Here is a 21767-nt window from a genome sequence, read left to right on the forward strand (position 1 = left end):
CTCCACAGGTAGAAAACTAGTTCCCGTAGAAATGCCAGCTGCTCTTTAGTTTTTAAAATACATATTTTTGTAGCACTACAAACGGAACTTCTTCCACCTCCGCTGGATCAGAGTGTGGAGGCAGAAATCTGAGACGCCCGGGCCGTTAACTGCACCACTACGTACCACCACAGAGTGTGTGTGTGTGTGTGTGTGTGTGTGTGTGTGTGTGTGTGTGTGTGTGTGTGTGTGTGTGTGTGTGTGTGTGTCTGCGTCTGTCTGTCTGTCTGTCTGTTAATCCAGTGCAACACTTTGTTGCCTGTATTTATCAGTTGTACTGAGGGCTTCTGTTGAATCCCCCACCTTTTTAAAAATAATCTGCACAGATTAAGTTTTGCATTTCAAACATATTGGCCTCTGTTGCACTTCTTTCATTGACACTTCAATGAGTCTTGCCTGATCAGATGTATTTCATGGTCAAAGGAGCGGCTGTAAAGCGGTGGATAAACACATTTCCTTTACCGGTAAAAGCTTATCAATAAAAGTCCCCAATAAAAGTGATGTTTGCCCCCCCCCCCCCCCCCCTCACACAGTATTTGTAGACGTGCTTTATTGAAGAATAGCCGCTGACAAAGCTCAGCTAATTCAGTGATTAACACATGTTTCTATAAATTCTTCAGAATAAATGTTTGGTGTTACCTTGTTATTTAAAGGCTTTTATTTTGACGCAGCAAAATTGGGAAAAGTTGTGTTTTCATAACTGTATTCGCCTGCTATTTGCTCTCCTTGAAAGAGGCAGATGATGTAGACTAAGACCACCTCGGCATGTGGTCTGGTTGATCTGATACCGATGAGAGTCCGGATCCGATCTCGGAGCGTACGGACTGGACAGTTAATGCGTACGGGCGTGATCGGATGACAAAAGTCACGTTGAAAAAAAAACGCATTAAAAGTGTAACCCCGGCCCTAGACGGACATTTTGGACGAATTATCCTTCCTGGTGCCCTGCATTACCCCACAATGCAACTCAACCACTGTCAGTATTGTCAGAGATTTGGGCGCGTTGTTCCGCTGATGTAGCCTCACTTCTTCGTCGCTGCACACATTTGTTTGATTTTCTAACTTGTAGTCTTCAGCTCTAAACTGACATCACTTCAGGCCATTAAACACTCTTCACACAGCTCCCTCTGGAGCCACAAAAAGACTTCATGATTATTATTATTATTATTATTTCTATTCTCGCGGTGGAACTGCCGACCTGTAAACAGACTTTGATGTGTGAAGTTCGTAACGTGACAAACTCTTTGTCTGTCAGGATGTTCTGATCTCACTCTTTTTTTGTTTTTTTTTTTTGTTTACCGAGCCACGGGGCAGAATTAGTCTCAGAATTACTGGGATAGATTTTAATACAGAGTTGAAGCTCAGTGGCGTTGTAGTGGATGCAAACACGGAAGCATCAGTTTACCGGATTAAGAGTCGACCTGGAGCCCGTTGACGTAGCAGAAGGGCCGATTTTAAGCGTGAAGATCGGGCGGAGCTGCAGTCGTGGAGAAGGTTGCAGCAGATTTAAGAGCAGACGCGTCGAGCACAGAGCAGGAAGTGTAAGGAATTGTGCCGAGTTATAGAAACCGCAGCCGGCGGGCGGGCGCTGCCTGTGACTGTGCACTTTGTGATGAATGACCTCTGAATGCAGATGTAGTGCAGGATTATAGGGCCGGTTCAGCAGGGTGGCTCGGGGGCCCCCCTCGGCTCTGACAGTGGCCATGCATCTCAAGGGGCTTGGCTCGCCGGCACAAGGTTACTCCCGGCAAAGGCTGCTGGGGCCCCTCGGGAAGATCAGCGGCTAATCAAATCCCTGCTCCCAACAGAAAGGACCCCACTCCTTCACCCGTCTTCTGTCCTCTGCTCTCTTCTTTGCCCTCTTTCTTTTTCCTCCGTTCTCTATTTCGTCCCTTTTGTTCATGTTCTTCGTCTCTTCTTCTGTCTCCTTCTCTTTTATCCCGTTTCTTTTCTTGGCTCCGCTCTGTTCTTTGCGATTTATATTTGTGCTTTTCATTTCGACTTTTATCTTGTCCTCTCTTCCCTCCTCCTCTTTTCACTGTAGGTTGTCTTCTATTTATTGTATTAAAGTTCTCTCTCTCCGTCTATTCTTATTCTCTGTCAGTTTTCCTCTTGTCTTCTTTTTGGGTTCATCATTCTTTTTTCTTCTTCTTTCCTTTGTGTGCGTGTCTTTGTCTCTTCTCACCTGTTTTACACCTTTCCTCTCTTTTTTTCCTTCAGTTTTCTGTCCCTCTTTGTCCTTTTGTCCTTAGTTTCTATTTATCTTTTATGTTCTTTTCAATTCATCTTATTTTTTCCTGTTTGTCTTTCTCTTCTCTTCTCACCTGTTTGTTCTTTTCACATCATTTTTTCCTCTGTCTCTGTTCAATAGTTTGTTCCACTCACTTTGTTTGTTTTGTCAAATTTAACTATCTAGCGTCCTTGTTTCCCTTCTGTTCGTTTCACTGTCCTCCTCCTCTTCCTTTCCTTTCCTTTCCTTCTCTTTGTATCTTTCCTCTTCCTCTCTCTCGTCTCCTGTCTGACATCCTTACTTTGCTGTGGTGTTCTCCTCTAATTTACAAGCCCGTCACTGATCCTATCAGCTGTCTGTGGTTTTCTGTCCGCCTTATCTGCCGCTTCCGTTCGTGTGTTTTTTGTGTACTTCTGCATGTGTGTGTGTGTGTGTGTGTGTGTGTGTGTGTGTGTCGAGGAAAAAAAAGATGCAACTTGCTGTGGAAACCCGGCGCCATCCACCTTCTCCTCCGTCTCCGCTTTACCTTTTCTTCTCCCACCTCCGCTCTTCTTCTCTTCCATTCTTCCCGGCCTGCTCTCCTCCTCTTCGTCGGGGCGGGAGCATCCCAGAAGCAGAGAGATCCAATTTAGATTTACCTCCTCAGCTTTCTCTGCCTTCGCCACTCTCCTATCTCCTCCCAGGCTCAGATTGAGCGACTCTGAGCGGGCTCCTCCCCTTGTTTCCGTGCTGTTTTATCAGGATGCTACAGTCGTGTATTAAGACCCGCGACCGGAGTGTACTGGGGGGGGGGGGGGGGGGGGCGCCACACGGCGAGCTGAAGATCATTAAAGTTGTTTTATAGCCTCGGTGGGAAGTCCAAACTTGCTCCGCCGATGAGATATATTCACTCGGCTTCTGCCAAATGGAGCTTGCGGCCCCGGCATCACGGCAGATGATTACCTTTCTGCTCTGCTTTTATTTATAGATATCGTGGGACGAGAGAAAACCGGGACATTTGATGCAAAATAAAAAGGGGGGGGGGGGGCAGCAGCGAGGAAACTGGTTTATCGTAACATGATTGCGGTGCACAGTTCTCTTCTATCAAGCCGTCTGCCTCCACTCATCATAAATCGGATTAAATTAAAAGCATATGTCTGTTTGTTTATTTTAACAATGTGGTAATCTTAAATTCCACGATTGGCAAATAAGTGTTTGTCATTAATACAGAATCTAACCGACTGACTTGAGAGGAGGCACGCCGCAAACTGGAGGTGACAGCAGACGGCGGATTATCAACATTATCATATTTCCCATATGATGTAGAGATGAGAAGAGGCGTGATGCAATTATACCTGGAACGTCCCGAGTGTTATTTATACCGAGAAGTTGATTTGTCTGTGGTGATATTTATGGCGTCTTTCATGGGAAAGAATGGTTTCCGGGATCAGAGCTGTTTTAGGAAAGCACAAGTGTTTGCATGTACCGTCATTTTCACCTCAACAGTTCAGATGGAATCGATCGAGGTGAGAGAACGGAGAACAGAAAGGTGCTTTAATTACTTTTACTGCAGTAATCGGAGACTTTTACAAAGTTCTTTTTTGAAGTCCTCTTTTTCCTGAAAGGATCTGCTGCGGAGTAGTGATCAGTTTGAGCAGGTGCTGAATTCTATCAGCGATGATGATGATGATGATGATGATGGTCATTGTTGAATTGCATTAGCTTGCGGAGCTGCGCTCTTATCTCTTATTCACATCAAGAGTCCTCGTCGCCTTTCAGCTTCGAGAACCCAAATTCCACTTCACTGAGATAAAAATTCACTTAGACTCATCTCGTTTATCCGCGTAGATTTCTGCGGCGTTTAGTTTAAATGCGTCGCAATATGGCTTCATTATCGCAGGTTTACAAAACATTTCCTTTTGCAAACAGAAGCCAAAACTGGGGAAAAAAACTCATCAAAGTGGGCTCAGTGGAAGTGGCTGTACCTGGTGAGTCATAGCAACAGGGAGTTAGACTCGCTCTCGCCACCGGCGGGGGGAAACTCATCCCCAGCTGCTGCTGAAGTAGAGCTGAATGCAGCGGATGAAAGCAGAGCAGCATGCAGCCCGCAGTGTATGCCCACATCAGCCTCTGTGTGTGTGTGTGTGTGTGTGTGTGTGTGTGTGTGTGTGTGTGTGTGTGTGTGTGTGTGTGTCAGTGTTTGTGTGGGCTCAGCAGCGATCCTACGTGCTGGGCTAATTACTGGAGGTAATTTAACAAAACCTTTAGCCGCTCTGCCTGGCCGGTCTAGATAACTCTCCGGAGTGGTGCTGTGGGGGAGGTTGGGGTGTCGGGGGGGGGGGGGGGGGCCTTCAACGCTATAAAACAAAGGCATCTGCTGGGGGATGTTATTACACGAGGCCTCTGAAGACGACCACGGGAGAAGACACTACCTTTGGGAAACATCTTAGGCCATAAAGGAAAAAAAAAATACACATACGCACAAAGAGTTTAAAAGGATGGATAATTGAATTTTTCAAGGTGTTTTTGTCCCCCCCCCCCCCCCCCCCCCCCCCCCCCCCCCCCCCCCCCCCCCCCCCCCCCCCCCCCCCCCCCCCCCCCCTCATAATTTCCGCTCAGGACAAAATAAAGTGGATGTGTGTGTTGAAGGAGATAAATTGTGTTTTTTTTTTTGTGCACACTTTTTGTTTTCGTCAAAAAATGGGAAAGCGAGGCGTCTGGCCTTGTCAGGTGGAAATTGAGGTTTGTGCGACGGATACAATGGTCGCGCACCGACGAACGCACAATGGGATCGATTATGGAACGAGTTGAGAAATGATCCCGATGTCACATCAGTCCGACTTCCTATTCCAGATGTGTGTCTGTTCCCTCTCCGGTTGGAATATGAGAGACCTAAGAGCCTCCTGCTGCTGCTGCTGCTGCTGCTGCTGCTGCTGCTGCTGCTGCACTGGAAATTGGACTTGGCAGGCGAGTCTTAGGACGGCTCTAAGCTGTGAAATTTAAAGCTGCCTGTCTTCTTTTGTTTCTTGTTTTTTCAACACACAGAGTACAGATGTGTTCAGGTTATCAGCCCCTCATTTCCTCCAATTGTAAACACACTGGATGAGAAATACATTTCGCCCGAGGCAGAAACAGGCCCGTGGACCGGAGCAAACTAAGCCCGGTTGGATCGCTCCTGGCAAGGCCAAAATAATTGTTTCATCTTTCTTTGTACCGAGAGATCGAGGATTGAAATTAGCCAAGTGTGATATTGCACCGCCTAATGCTGCACTGTGATAGTTGTCAGTAGCTTTATTCACATTCCTCAGCAGTCCATGTAAGCTGCATATAATGAAGTTCTTGCACCATGATTTTGAGAATGGAAAGAAATGATCCTTTTACTGAGTGTCTTTTCTAGTGATTGCGTCATCACTCATTTATCACACCCAAGTGATATTCATCTTTTATCGCCCTGAAAGACCGTAGTGGCTTTCACTGTCGTACAATTAAATCTGAACGGTTAGAAAATGAAACCAAGTGAGTTTGTGGCTCTAACAGGTGGAGATGAATAGTAAAAAAAACAAAATGTTTCATAGGATTTATGGACAGCCTTTTGTACTGTTTGCATTCTGTGATCTGCATTAGTGGCGGAGTCCGCCTTTCTTGTGACGGCGTCAATGGAAACCTGTGCATGTGATACATAAGACACAAGCACAGGAATGACAGCGTTCATGTAATCTTCTTCATGTCTCTATCATTGTGTTGATACCACATCAGAGTCATTTTCTCATAGACTTCAATGCAACCAGAGGAGTCGCCCCCTGCTGGTCAGTAGAGAGAACGCACGTTTTAAGACGCTTCTACGTCGGCTTCATTCGGCAGAACCGGAGGTTGCCGCCTGATCAGAACACCTGCTCTTCCAAACCTTCGCGGTTTAAGCACATTTGCCGTCCCCTGAAATAACCGCGTGTGTCGCCAAATCAACCGGGACTGAAGGCTGTGGTTAAGTTTGCAAACATCTTTTGGTTCATTTGAGCCGTTCGCCGTTGAGACGCGGATCGGACTCGGGTGAGTTAAAAGTGTCGCCGTGTGGCGTTCATGGAGGGTCAGAGTAGTTTTGACACCTTCTCGCTGTTTAATTGAGCAGGAGTGAGATGAGTTGTAGTCTCTCTCTCTCTCTCTCTCTCTCTCTCTCTCTCTCTCTCTCTCTCTCTCTCAGCAGCGGTGTTGTTGCTTCTCATCATTAAAACTGTTTTCATAGAACCTGTCCCTCACTTTTATGGAGCAACTCGTCCTTGCTGGCTCCTCATGTTTTCATTCATTTTCTTATTTTTTGCTTTGCTAAGGAGATAAACACATCAGTGTGTAATGGCTGGTTCTAGAGGCTGCCAATCTTCTCGGCAACGGCGTTGTTTGTTTATGCCAATTATGATTCATATTATATTTTGGGTATATAATTAAATGTCATTAAATTAAACTAAAATTCTTTTCAGACTTAATGTTGATGTAGTAACACCTCCGAAAGACTTCACAAGGGAGCACCATCGGAAAGAAGTGAATATTTCTGAATTTCTTTAACGGAAAGCATCCGCCAGAAGGAGCTCTGTTACTTCACGACGTGTCTCCAAGTCGTTCCTCGTCCTGAGTCTTCGTGTCATGTGACGTGCTGATTTGTCGAGCCCTTTGGGACAAGCGTGTCTTAATTCTGGCCTCTTAAAATAAACTTGACTTGACGAGAGAGAGAGAGAGAGAGAGAGAGAGAGAGAGAGAGAGAGAGAGAGACGTGGATAATCAAGGAGGGAGTTTAAGATGGAGAGGGTGTGAAGCGGAGCGGTGACCCTTTTCTTTGTTTGCTTACATTAATCGCGCTCATTTCTCAAAGTCAAAGCGGCGTTTTGTCAGGATCCCAGCGTGTCAGAGCCGAGCTGCTGCGCATAACTCTGGTATCCAAACATCAGTCGTAGTGTCTGCCGCCTGTTGTTGATGCTGCTGCTGGTTTTGACCGCAGTGTTTCCAGCAGCAGGCGAGTCGGCCTCTCTGCCAGCCCATTTGTCTGCATCTGAACTATTCCCCCTCTCTGTTTTTATTATTTTGGGGGGGGGGGGGTAATGCTGCATGCGTGTGAGTGCAGGAATGCTGCAAAGCAAACACACCTCCTAATAACCTTCTGTGTCCAAAGATACAGTGTATGCATAAATATTCATACAGGCAGCCATATTGAAATCACACACACACACACACACACACACACACACACACACACAGACTGTAAGCCCCTTTCAGACGTGACATTTGTAATTTTTGCTGGCTTCATTATCTGTTAAAATAATTGGCTTTTTTGCTTTTTGAAACATGCATTCTTTACCATTTATCATTTTTTCCGCTTTTTCGAGAAAAGAAAGGACATTTGCGATTACAAGATAGTCTAATCACCCCGGTAGACGCTCTCATCCATCTAGTCACTTATCAGTGAGCGGATTTCGATATTCCGTCTGCTGTGTTAGCACGACGTCCAGGCGGACTTGGAGCTGATGAGACGTTGGATCCTCACTCTCAGTACATTCCTGATTACTCACACGCTGTGCGTAAAGCTTTGTGCTTTGTATTCATACTATAAGCATTTGGCATTCATGCAATTGGAAAAGAATGTAGGCAGACAGATGATCATTGTTTTTTTGTTTTTTTTGGCATTTCTTCCTATATTTCTTCCCCTCTTGGTTGCAGGAGGAAACGGATTAAAACTGATCTAACATGAGAGGAAGTTCTGCACAAACGGCAGCTGTTTAATTCAGTTTAATCCTTGTGTTATTAGCCTTGTAAAGATCAGGCTACGCTAATATATCATTAACGGTATTATATTTGTAGAGGTAGATTCCAGCGATAGTTGCAAAGGATTGTTTCCGACTCATGTGATTCAGGCATTTCCATTAACTCCGGAGCCCAAAAGTAAATAATTACTGGAAATAGATGTAATCATTTTCTAATACTTTTTACCTTGCCTTGAGCCAAAAGCAAACACCGACTGTAACGTATTTCATTTATTGTTAAAATGCAGAATGGAAGGATCCCAAATTCACTGATTTGAAATTTAGTTTTCTACCACTTTTTCTGCCTCTGACCTTAACTCACTCGTCTTTTACGAGTGTCAAACTCGGCCCACTGTAAAAAAAAATATTAAGAATTATTTAAATTCATATTTAAAAAGCATTTTTACCTGTTTTATATTAAAACGGCTCACAGCCGCCACTTTCATAAGCCCTGAAATATTCTCCTTTGATCCACATTTGTTGGCGTTTATCCTTTCAAACGCATCTTTTTCACTGCAGTCAAATAACGGCCTGCTGCACACAACTGGGAGGCTCACAGCGGCGGTGCGTAGCGGCACAATTAACGACATTTCTATCACCACAACTACAAAACGGACATCCAAAGCTTTCATTCACCGCAGCCTCAATAAAAGCTTTCAATACGTTTATATCCAAAGCACACATTTACACATCTTCTTTACAGGTACCAACAACGCCCTTCTCTGAGTAGACCCACAGAGAACCAGAATCAACTGCTGAACATTCCTACGCGGTTATGAAAATGTCCGACCGAGCAAGATTGCAGTCGCGGCTTTTTTTACGTAAAACTCGTTTGAGGGCTTATTCGTACATGAGACGGACCTTAACCAGCGCGTTCACTGAGTGAGGAGCGTTCCTGTAAAGGCCTTTGAGCCGCTGACACACATGCGGGGAAAATAACAGAGGATGAAATGCCCTTCTCTGTCAGATCGTAGCCGAGCACAGCCGGCTGCACAGCGAAAACATAGGTGTGCTCTAAACACACATCTGTAGCAGCATAAACAAATACCGAATCCCCCCCTCTGGTACAACATCAACGACTACACACACACACACACACACACACACACATCCAGGTCTTTGTGCCACTTCCCTAGCTACCTGTGTGACAGCCTGTGTACCCTGCCAGTATGAGAGGTAAGCCTCAGAGAGACGGAGCGGAGTATAATTGTGTAAAATGGGTCAGAGCCTGAATATCATTACTGCCCCTGCTCCCCATGTGTACACTTACACTCTGTGTGCGTGTAAGACAGCTGTGATGAATCTGTGTGTGAAAAGGGGAAAACGTGTGTGTGTGTGTGTGTGTGTGTGTACAGTTGCATGGAAGTGTGAAAACTGTGCTGCAGTGTGAGAAATGCGTGTGTCACAGTCCTGCAGCAACGCCACTCGGGGCGTTAAGCGCAACTCTCCAGAGTATAAAGACCGGCGTGGGAAGGGATTGAACTTGTGTTCTGTGTGTGTGTGTGTGTGTGTGCGTGTGCGTGTGCGCACACTTTGAGAGGCAGTGTCAGGAGTGTGTGAAACCATGCCATGGCCCAGTTTCCTGTCCGGCTCAGGAAATCGAAAAATACAGAGAGAAAGAAATAGGAAGCTATCTGTATGCGGTCGCAGCGGCGTTGGCGTTCTCCATATCCTCCGTCGAGGTAAACCCATGAATATTGTACGAGGGCGAGCGGCAGCAGATCCGGCCAGTGTTTACAGGCGGGAAACTCATCCCCACATATGGATGAGTTACTGATAAACAGGAGGTGTTGAGTCAGGTGTGTGTGTGTGTGTGTGTGTGTGTGTGTGTGTGTGTGTGTGTGTGTGTGTGTGTGTGTGTGTGTGTGTGTGTGTGTGTGTGTGTGTGTGTGTGTGTGTGTGTGTGTGTGTGTGTGTGTGTGTGTGTGAGGCGGCGGCTGCGCATTCAGCGACAGGAGTGCACCGCCGACACAAATCTCCGCTCCCGGGGCCGCCACTTGATATCCAGTCGTGGCCCCGCGCTGCACACAGGCGGCATTGTCATGGATTTGTGCACAGTGGGCGAATATGGGGGGGGGGGGTTTCCAATTTGTGCCCACAGATCAGTCTGTGTATCTCAAGTTATTTCTTTTTGTGGTTTCTGTGCATGTTGCTGACACAAACAAGAACAGTAACAGCAAAGCCTCCGTTATCCGTGTCTTTGAAAATGCCGTGTGTGAGTGTGTGTGTGTGTGTGTGTGTGTGTGTGTGTGTGTGTGTGTGTGTGTGTGTGTGTGTGTGTTCCCCAGGATTTGGGAGGATTGTGATGTGTAATTTCTTTTTTTTTTTTTCCCTGTTTCTTTTTCTTTTCCGCAGTCCGTCCCAAAGCCCATCGCCCTAGAGCCTTGCTTCGGCAACAAAGCCGCCGTGCTCTCCATCTTTGTGCGGTTACCCAGGGGCACCGGCGGCATCCCTCCTCCAGGACAGTCTGGTAAGACGAAGCCGCTGAAACCCCTCGCTTGTTTTTCCTTCCTCATCCGTCTTTGTTTGATTGTTGCTCACCTTTTTTTACAACCGCCTCTCCTTGAGCCGCGGTCCTTCCTCCGCCTCCTGAAGCTCTTTTGTGCTCTTTAACTTTCACGCCTTTTTCTTATTTCTTCCATATTATCCGTCCTTCAGACTGCTACGCCTCGTCCACAATAAGGTGATTAAAGGGAAAACGGCGAGTGCGTCTGCAGATGGCTTCTGTCCACGCGAGAGATTGGAGGTTCTTCAGTTCTCGCTGAGCCCACACTCAAACACCCAAACAGCAGCAAAGATAAACCTTTTGTTCCTCCTGAACAACGTAATGTGTTCCTCTCCTCCTCAGCTAAATGTGTTTTCCTCCGGTTAAAGGTGCGACATGTAGTACCCGGCCACATGCTAGACTAGCTGGTTAGCTCCTTTCAGTAGACATCTCTGCAACACAGATGTCAACACAGATGTCGAAACTGTTTCCTCTTCATCCTCTTTTGATGTTAGGTCTTCTTTCTTCTTTGCCGGATCTAACGCGTGGCGTCTTTTGAAGGTGGATTCAACGCACAGTTTACTTGTTCTCTTCACGTCGGGTTGCTGCTGTCAGACAAACAACTATAAATAGAAATCAAAAGTGCGCCACCTCTTTACCAGGTAAAACAGTCATTTCTGCGTTCGCCGCAGCGCTCCGTCGATCGGATTGTGAAGTCATCTGGTAACGGAAGCGTAAATGCGTTTCCACACCGGTGTTTGGGGGACGTCACGCAGTTTGGCATTAATTAACGACGGCGGATCCCAGAGAGAGTCGGGGATGACGGAACGCTGGCCCGGTGCCTTGTTCTGGTGAGCGGGGCTGTCGTCACCGTTTTCTGGAGGAGCTTTCCTTTTCTTATCCCCCCCGTTACAATGTGAGAGATTTTCAGAGTCATCGGTCTTGAAGAGCCATTCAGAAAATATCTGAAAAGGCCAAGACATTAACCGAAACGGACGTAGCCGGTCATAGGTGGTCTATAAACCACTGGGTACCAGACCTCAATGGCAATCTGATTGATTGCATTTATGAAATTATAATACAAGGTAGACCCTATGTTATTACTTCTGTGTTGCAGAGGGCGTCCGCGTCATACGCTCGTATTTAATATAGAGAGTGCTGCAGGATGACGGAACCCGGACGTTAGCGTCGCAACTGGTTCTCCTCTACTTTGGATTATTGCAAACACAAGTTTCTGATACTTACATGTTTGTTTGTTTTTTTCCAGCAAGATAATCTTCACAAATAAACACCGCTTTTATGATTTTTGAAGCGTGAAGTTAAAAGCTAACGTTAGTGCCGGTAAGCTAGAAGCTAACTGCACAACACGCGACGAGGCCGTGAAGGCTGCTCGTCTCATTTAGCGCCTTTTTTAAAAGAAACGTAAAAAGGTTCAGTATCACAAGTGTTGTGTTTACTGACGTAATCTATATTTTAACAAATGTTGAGATTGTGTTAACTGTTCAAAAGACCCACTGAGGTCGAGACGAGGGAACCGGACGCGCAAAAATGCTGACTCATTTCCAGGTTTTAGGACTCTCTCCTTTACAGCTCCGTTGTTCTCACGTTCTGCATGTTCCTGGAGAAAGTTCCTTTAATTCAGAACACCTTAAACTGACTGACACACAGACAACCTGGGGTCGGGAGTACAGGACTCCCGGTGTGTCTGTGGGCGTTTAATAAAGCTACCTCCTACAGTATGGTCTGCTGTTGGCACTAATGTAAAGTTGGAGGCTACGTGGTCCACACACACACACACACACACACACACACAGGAGTTGGAGAGGTCAGAGGGGCCTGAACTCCAATTTTTCGCCCCACCTGATTAATTCAGCTGTGCATATAGCAGGGACGTGGTCTTACATATAATATCTAAGATTAAATATTTGCACTTTCTGTCGTTGTCTCCGCTGCATATTACATTCATTTCACAGAGATGTGTCTCTGCGTCGCCGTTCGACACACAGATTCCTCATAAAAACCCGATGGAATGAGGCTCTTCCAGTGCAAACGGAGCAGAATGTTATTTTCCTCCTCCAGACGGTGAAATCCTCTCACATAAAACGAGGGAGCAAAGAATAACAACTGGCGATGCTCGGCGACAGAACAGAAGAATCGGGGGATTATGGAATACGTGTTGGGAGACACTGACGAAACCATAAAAAAAACAGAGGCTACCAATCACGTTGACCATGGTCTCATCTGTTTACAGTAATTATTTCATGGCTGCCATTGATGTGACAGGGATGTATTGACTCCCCCCCCCCCCCCCCCCCCGCTTTTTCCCTTTCCCTCATTCTGTCCTCTCGGTCCTTGGTGGTGAAATGAAGGCCGCTGCCTGTCTGTCCTCCTCGTCCTCCTCGTCATGTTGTCGTCTCTCTGCTCGGACGCCTTCTGCAACTCGTCTCTTTCCCGCTTTCATTTTCTCCTCTTCTTGTCTGTGAGCTCTGGGTTCAAAGTGCAGCCTGGTGTCTTTTCATGCATTTCCCTTCGCTCTGCCCTCTTCTTTCCCTCCCTCCCTCCTTTCTGATAGCGCTAAGAATGAAGCTTCCTTTCATCCTCTCGCTGTGTGTCACTCGCTCTCTTTACATTCCCATCCGTCCTTCATCTGTTTCCCTTATCTTTCTGTCCCGAGACAGTCTGATAGGACCCAGGACTAAGCACTTCACTTGCCTTTTTCTTACAAGTTGTTTTTTTTTTCTTCCTTTCTGTCTTCTTCAAGGACTCAAACAAGAACTCAACTTGATTCCTTGTTCTGTCTTTTTTTTTTTTTTTATACAGCCTCTTTGCCTCCCACAGTCTCAGTCCCCAGACCATCAGCGTGCCCCAGGCCCCTATTAATTACCACGTAGTCCTTTTTTTTGTCATAACAGAACCGCCTCGGCTCTCAGCGGAGCTTCCCCTCGGGCAGCGTTTGTTGAGACCGTGTTAGCCGTGTTCCTACCATCTCCCCGTGCCCGCGAGGCCCCCCCCCCCCCCCCCGTTATAATGCTTTTAACTCGCTTCCCATCTGGCCGCGTTCGTTTTCGATCCTCGGGCTGCTGCCGACTCGTCGTCAGCGTCGCAACCTCACAAGCGCGTCTGTTTGCGGTTAAGCTTCTTCCAAAATGGCCGCCCTCCTGGCCCTCCCAAAAAAAAACAGCGGAGAGGAGGTCAGCGCCGTGGACCGTCTGTGATTTGTATCCGGGCCTCTTTTGAGCGCTTTGAACCATCATGCACCCAATTTTACAGCGAGACACCAGCTAATGGTTGGCAGCCTGTTTCACCGCAGACTGTCTGATTTCAGAGGACGCGATTCCCAACGCAGCTCCTCTCCTGGGAGTTTATATTTCGCTGCTGGCCATGTGTGTTTGATCGAGGGGAATGCATCCATCATCGGAGATAAATGGAGTTTATTGGAATTTCATGGCTCAGAGAGTATTAATACATGCTAATGAAGTGTGGTATAACTAAATGATTGCCTGCACCTGTGTTGTTGTGGTTGTGTGTGTGTGTGTGTGTGTGTGTGTGTGTGTGTTACACTATCTTAAATAGACTTTGCGTACGTAGTGTTTATAGTGGGAAATTGACCAAATTAAGTAAATACGAGTCATGCAAAAATAATGTTTGTGCTGTTGATGGACGTTATTGACCCACAATGCCTTGCAAAAAAAAAGGAAGTGGAGGAGGTGCTAAATACTGTAGGCAAGGCGAGTTTATTTGTGTAGCAAACACAGAGGACAATATGAAACACTCTGTCAAGCAAAAGATGAATTTAAAAAGCAAAGAATAATAAACAAGAAAAACATTTTCAGTGCAGTGATTCGTTGCCCCAAATTGAATTCATAGCAACTGATTCTTGATTTTTAGGCTTCTGCCAATATTGGTATTTAAATGTTTAAAACTGTGTGTGTGTGTGTGTGTGTTTTGTCTTTTGACCCCTTAAAACTATGTTCTCTTCCCACCTTTACTCACAGACTAAATGATTCGCTGATTATGATTTTGAACAAATAGTTTTATTTGTCATCCTCTGGAATGAGTTTGGTTTGTCTCGATCAGAAAAGAGAGACGGACGGATGGCGTGTGAGCGTTTGCATGATGGTCCCGTAACGGTGATATCTCTGTGTGTCTGCAGGTCTGGCGGTGGCCAGTGCTCTGGTGGACGTGTCTCAGCAGATGTGTGCGGGTTACAAGGAGAAGTCCGGAGGCCTGAGGAACCGCAAACAGCAGCCCACCGCACAGCCGTCCACCTGCATCTGAGCGCGCCCACCTGTCCTCCTCTACCACCCCGCCACCCGACGCTCTCCCATCAGCGCCCCACCCCACCCCACCCCACCCACCCACCCCCTTGCTTTCGGCCCCCCTCCTTCACAGACTCCCGCCCAGCTCCGCCACGGCGGGGGAGAGGTGCATGCTGGGACGCGGGACTGGAAGATTTTGGCGAGGGGCCCTCGAGTCGTTTTTGGTGGACTGGAGCCTCAGCGGGGCTTCGCCTCCCTCTCCTCCTACAGGAACTATGGGTCCCCCACGAACTGAATGACAGAAACTGGACACAAAGAGGGAGGGAGGGAGGGACAGAGCGGGTGCTGACTTCACCCCTTCCCCTAAAATAAAAACAAAAAAACATGCTACATTTGTCGAAAACCGCCTCGTTAGAGTCGAGGCGGACGCGGCTTGCTGCTAGAAGAGATCCTCGTCTCGTAGTTTTTGAAAAAGAGACTTTGCAACCCTCAATGTCATTGTTTTAATTAAGTTATTGTTGGTTTTTGTTTTTTTTGTATTGTTTTATTTTGAAGGCAGGAACAAACTGGACATGTTCAGCTGCGCACACACACACACACACACACACACACACAACACACACACTTCCAAAAGGCAACTTTCCAGACCCTTGTACCCATTAGTTGCCCATTGTCGCCTGCTGTCGTGTTCACAGCTCAGCACTGAGGGCCGCTGTCATCGGAGTCCTGTACAGTTTGGCCTCGGAACAAGTCGACGGCGTGTTCAGTCTCCCTTTAACGAGGATCCGCTGTAGGAGGCCGGCCGTGCAGCCAATGCCCGTCTAAAGAGTCTGTGACATTTCTAATCGGCCTCTGTGTCTTCTGCCGCTCTCCTCACTAAAGACCTGTCTGGAGCTTTGTCTCCCCCCCCCCTCAGTCTCCGAGGCCATCTGGCTGCAGAGCACCGACCACCTTTCCAGCAGCCGAGTACAAAACAAGACCACAGCAACATCTCATCCACGCCGGCTGGCCGGTTCGTAATCCAGCGCCGATTGAAACCTTTCCAGCTAATTTACGCCTCCGGTTGGGAAAAAAAACGAAAGCCGGTGGCTTCTGCACACACACACAGGTGCACTGGCACGGCTCTCACACTAACGGCAGCGAGGAGAAAAAAAACCCCTTCTGGTGTTTAACGATTTGTCCCCTTGGCAGCGCCGCGACTCGAGCTCACGTGAAGCGGGGCTTCCTATAGATCGCCTGACTCTTGATTGACTGAAGTGATTAGGCTGATCTGCGTGAGGGGAGTCGGGGGCGACGGTTCAGCATCCTCTGTGATCAGCGCCCAAATCCATAGCCTCTAATTGCCGCTCCTGTGTTTCCCAGCGCAACGCCAGAAATCCTGTTGCTCTCCCCCTGCCGTTCGATGGCGATTGTTCCGTATCCCTGAGTTATCTACAGCCGCCCAATTAGCCGCTGCCACGGTGACGTTAGTGTTCATACCGATGCAGATACAGTGGGGCTTTTAATGCCGACATTTAAACTCTACCGGCTCTGAACATGAAGCACAGGAAAAAGAAACGGCGCACGTGTCGGCAACGCTCTCTCTTCTTTTGCTCAACAGGACTTTTTGAATTGGTCAAATCGAACGGAAGATCCTGAGTACTGATTTGAAAAAGAGGAAGGAAAAAAAAAAGAAAAAAAAAGGGACGTGACAGAAGAGCATTCATCGCTTTTTCTTCAAATTGGCTCTTGAAATGATCTTGTTGCCTGGTCTCTCTGGGGTTCACTCTGAGCTGCTCCTTTTTCTATTTCCCCTTCCTTTTTTTTTTTTATATCTGCTCTACCTGCTCTTCCCACAGTCCTTATCTTAAATCACTGGTCCATTTTTTTTAAAGAAACATTATTTATTTTTGTCAACTGGGGGGTGAAAATGAGAGAAAACACAAAAAAAAAAAAAAAAAAAGACCCAAAAAACTCAGGCTGCTATCTTGAAACCGAGTGTTCTGTTTTGTAAAGGCATCAGGGCATCGGATCCGTCTTTTTCTCCTTCAGCGCCGGAACATCAGAGCGGCCTTGAATCAGCCCGTAATGGTCACCGTTGGGAAAATAGAAGTTTCATACCATAACATCTGCAGCTCTTTTGACTGAAGGCGGCGGCATACACCGATATAGAAAAATATGCTTGACTCCCAACGTTATTAACTTCCCGCCCTCGTAGAGGTACAGTAATAGAACAATTTCATAACTCGCATTCTGCCCCGAAGAATGCGTCATATTTAGTTCCCCGGCTCTCGCATGTGTTCAGCATACTAGAGCTGCTCGCCGTCTGGTTAAAGGGCACACTTTTAGCACCGTGGAAAAGGTCAGAGCAGAAAGCATGAACAAAGTTGACATTCTATAATTATAGAGAGCTGGATGTGCTCACAACTCCACTCAGCGACCCCGGAGAGGGTTAAGGAGTCAACTCTGTTCATGCAGGAATCAAAGCACTTCATTTTTACTCTTCATTAACAGGGTGGGTTTTTTTTTTTTTTTCTTCTCCACTAGAGCAGCCCTCGTTTAGCCATCAGGCCCGGTTTAGGTTTTGAAGCTTGAGACGTCTCTTCTGCAGGGACTTGTTGGTGGGAAATAACCATCAGTCGTCGTCCGAGCGAGAGAAGATCTCACCTGCAGTTGGGTCAGTTTGTCCTCGTGATTACATGGCGAGAAGATACCCCGCAATAAGTCCTTCTGGGTTACATGAAGCATTTTATTAATAAGCTCCGTTTCAGTCAGGAACCGGATGTCCTCCTCGCTCTGCTTCTTCTCAGCTTTTGCAGAAGTTGTTTTGTCCGGTAGCTTGGAGGTGCTATTCGTCTCCACAGATCTTGTTTGAGAGGGAACATTCTGGGATGTAACCGGCTCCGTGGCGCGAGGACGGCAGAAATACGCTTGAACTGAGGCAGAAGTGGCACCGCTTTTACTGACGGATTTTGATTCTTTTTAGTTCCATTTTGTTTTGAACCTGCTTGGCACATTTTGCGCGGCTCAATTGATGGGACGCCCAGATTTAGTAAACCCTCGTGTGGCGCTCCAAGCAGCTTTAAAGCAAAAGTTTAAAAAACTTTTTTTTTTTTTTTTTTTTAAATGTGATTCTGAGAGAGTCGAGCAAACGTCACCTGCAAAAAGTCACGTGACTCGTCTTCAAATGAGTCTTCTGACACTAATGCCTGAAGCGCACATGCACTACGTCCTCTGCAGCATCAGCAGCCCGAACACTTTAACAGGAGCAGCTCTGAGATCAGCCAGCATCTCGTACAGTGGATTTCCTATAGGTTACAAAGACACCATGGTAACAATATTCAGTGACGCTGTAACTGCCGTTGCAGGTTTTTATTTAGTTCCATGCGACGCAGAAATCTCATTTTTGCAAAGCAAACTCTTCATATAAGAATCTGTTCTACGGCTTCAAATGTACTGTAGTAATAATCTCACAAAGAACAAAGGGTTTTTTTGGGTTTTTTTGTCTGCTTCTTTTTTTCTTTTGTAAATGAATGTAAGATGACATGTTGCCTGTGCAGCCAAGGTACATCTGTAAACTGGAGCTCACTGGGGGCGGTAGGCTTTGTGACGACCCAGCAGGCTGCTGTCATCTGTCCCCTCCTCTGGCCCTGGGTGACGGGGCGCTGCAGTGGTTAACACAGGCTGAGAGGTGACGGGGTGTCGGATCACGGACGAGATCGAGGACGATAAGGTCTGCGGCGCCGCTAACCGTTAACTCTTATCCTGCTTGATCCTGGGTCTGATGGTGTCTACAAATCTTGTTTTTACCTCCATAATTTGATTAATTCAACGCATCTCCACAAACTTTCATTTAGTCGTCACTGTGTGGCCGGTCTCACCCATTTCAAATCGCGACTTTGGCAGAGAGATGAAAAACTCTATTATCTGTAAATACCATTTGACCCAAATCTGTTGTCGGCAGCGTCACGCTGGGTTCCTACAAGGTCTGCAAAGTCTCCAAGCATCTAAAGCGATTAGGAATAGGTAGAGGGGGGGGGTTTGTAGTTTCGACAGTTATCCATGACCTTTCACCCCTGCTCCTCCCACACAGGCGTTTTCATTTATTCTGGGCTGATTAGACGTATTTTTTTTACAGGTGTGTGTGTGGGCGTCTTCAAACGATGCTTTTATTGAGGTCTCCCTCGCTGTCCTTGTGGTTTTGTTACACTTGTCACGGTGGGAATGAATTAGACAATAACCCCTAAAATCTAAATCCTGATAAATCCTCTCATTCACCTCGATAGCGATAAATATAAAGTCCAGCTCGATAGATCCACCCAAAGCCCAACCTGTGACCATTTCTTCCCCCCGGTCCTGATTTGGAGTTGACGGCTGCTTGTCGTCCCGTTGTGTTCAGCTCTTAATGCTTTTCCTGGCTTCTGACTGAATCTCTGGGGTTCCTGTTTGACCTCTCAGCTTTATTTGACTGTTTTCGGATTGTTTCCAGCCCTCTCCCAGCTGTTTGAAGAACATTGAAGGCACATTACTACCAATATTACATTATCACTGCCACCTGTCGATCCGTGGAGTAGTGTGAAATCAGTAGCAGGAATTTGTATCAACCCACTCGCATTGATCCGAAGGGACCAAAAGTTAATGCCGAGGAAAACCCAAAATGTCTTGCTTTGTGTGGCAGCCATTTGAAATGGGTCACTGAGTTAGTGGAGCTTTGTTAGCAGTCAGCCGATCAATTTTGAAACATTGATCGCGGTGTAATCGTGGAAGCAGAGACGGCCCCCGGTGAGCTGTTGGTGGAAAAGCTGCATGTGACAGACTCTTACTGTGGTAGAAGAACTCCCAACACGGGATCACATGAGGGGGGAAAACATGGCTTCCGATGGTCGTGGATGCTCACAGTCCACCTCGGTCCACATCAGCAGAAAACGGCAGAACTGAAGAGTCCTGTGTGGGTGTATCTGGTGGTTCAAATTCCACCATTTTATGTAAAAATGCTTCTTTTTTTTTTTTATTCCCTGAATCACAAGCAGCAATAGTCCCAGCGTTCCTACCTGAGACTCCATAGAAGCGACAAATCAAAGCACAATACAAACCTCCTTCTCCTGACCCATCGAAGCCCAGTCCTGTTGGTCAACAGGAACTTAACTGTGTGCACTGTACTGATGGACTCACTGGGTCCTAAGGTGTCAGATTTCCCCCAGATGATTACCCATCGCCACCATTCGGAGCTGCCCGGGTGTGATGCCCCGAGCAGCTCTGACTTACCTGAGAGGGAGTGTGGAAGTTTGAAAAAGGGAAATGTGAAGGAACCCCCGAAACGGTCTGTACCCGTAAAATACCCGTCAGCTTCTACGGTCGAAGGAGAGGAGCGACTCCCTCCGTCTCGCCGCTGCTTTCCAAGCCTCACACTTTTATCGGGCGACATTTTAACTTTACGGTGGCCTTATTTCATCCTACTAATCTCTGTGTTAACTGGTAGAAATGTACAGCAAATGCATATTTATAAAAGCGTTGATTAATTACCGGAAATCTTCCAAACATTCGCAAAAGAAGGCGTTCTCAAACTCTAACATGTAGAATCTAAAATGCTTTAACGGGTTCAAGCGTCGGAATAAGGTCACTGTAAAAGCAGGCACCGCCCTCTCTTTCTTTCCGTCTCTTTGTATAGTGGCATTATATATATACTGAGGAAGTAGTTTGTTAATATGTATAATTTAGCAGTTGCTGTTTTTTTCTTTTTCTTTTGTAAATAATGAGAAAGTATTGTGAATGACATTTGTTGAATGGTTTTTGAAAGAACTCCTTCATGGCGACCCCTCTCCAGGCTTTTATAAATGTGACTGCAGTACACGGCATATTTTGTATGTAAGACAGCAGTGTCAAGATGAACAAGCATTACTAGAAGCTGATGAAACTACATGTAAAACTTGAGGATGATAGTATACTGAACTTGTAATTACTGATGTACATAAAAGAATGACAGAACATTTTTGTCTATTATTAAATGTGAAAATCCACCCGTCGCTGTTTGTCTTGATAACGACGTGTTTCCAGTTTCAAACGTCTCCTCTGGTGCTTCTGTGAAGCTGCTGCCTGGATTGCCAGAGGGCTGGTGCCTTATAATATGCACCGGTTTTTTTTCTTATTTCTGGTAAGATGTCTTTCAAGTGAATACACTGGATTTGAAAGATTTTCTTTGATGGTGCAACTGCAAAAAAAAAAAAAAAGCCCTGCTGGCAGCTCCTAGAGGCTGCAATGTGCACATCACGATGCGTGACATCGGCTCGAGTTCGGGGAGTCTTTAAAATCAAATGCATAAATCAACCGAGGAGCATAAATGGTCCTCGTAAAAATTTCACGGCAATCTGCTGCGTTGGAGGAAAAAAAAAAAAAAAGTTTTAATTTGACTTCGGTTCGGCGTCAAAGGAAAACTTTCAACTGAATCCAAAACGGTTCAACGTTTCGGGAACACAAAAGCTCACAGGTTTCCACACATATCTGGTCACGGCATTTTGAGATCGGTCGTTTGAAGAGATGTTCGCGATGCGGTGAAAGGTCAAGGGTCAAAAACAAATTCATCCTCTGAGGACGGTGAACATCTACAATGTATTCATATTATCTCTGTCCACAGCTCCTCTTGATACTGTTGGTGCCTCATGCTCAAGGACGTCTTGTGCGGTGTAACAAAAATAACAAACGCCTCTTATTGTCTGTTTTGTGCTGCTGTGACTTTTCATCCGGCACCATCATCGGACTCGAAACGAAATGTGTCCAATATTCTGGTTTATCACCCAATACCTGCAAAACTAATGACGCTACCGTGTGCTCATTATTAAATGTTAGCGCGCTAAACTAAGACGGGGAACATGGTAAACAACATACTCGCTGAACATCAGCATGGCAACGTTGTTATTGTTAGGATTCATCATTTTGGGATCACAGCAAATTCAGTTTTTAATATTTGTTTATTTAAAATTGTGCTCAAGTACATGAATAAATATACTTACCAC

The 21767-nt window shown here is 46.3% G+C and overlaps 1 protein-coding gene across 1 annotated transcript in view; it reads left to right on the forward strand.

Moving 5' to 3' along the window:
- The window catches only part of atrn (attractin), a 104031-nt gene extending 83255 nt beyond the window's left edge, over positions 1-20776 (forward strand). The window contains exons 20-21 of the mRNA XM_068718130.1: positions 10390-10504; positions 14673-20776. Coding sequence (XP_068574231.1) covers positions 10390-10504; positions 14673-14797 — 240 coding nt within the window. The 3' untranslated portion in view covers positions 14798-20776. The remainder of the gene's footprint in view (positions 1-10389; positions 10505-14672) is intronic.
- The last annotated feature ends 991 nt before the right edge of the window (positions 20777-21767 follow it).

Source organism: Cebidichthys violaceus, unplaced genomic scaffold, assembly GCF_023349555.1.
Source record: "Cebidichthys violaceus isolate CVI_PGR_0920_01 unplaced genomic scaffold, fCebVio1.0.p SCAF_22, whole genome shotgun sequence".
NCBI classification, from domain to species: domain Eukaryota; kingdom Metazoa; phylum Chordata; class Actinopteri; order Perciformes; family Stichaeidae; genus Cebidichthys; species Cebidichthys violaceus.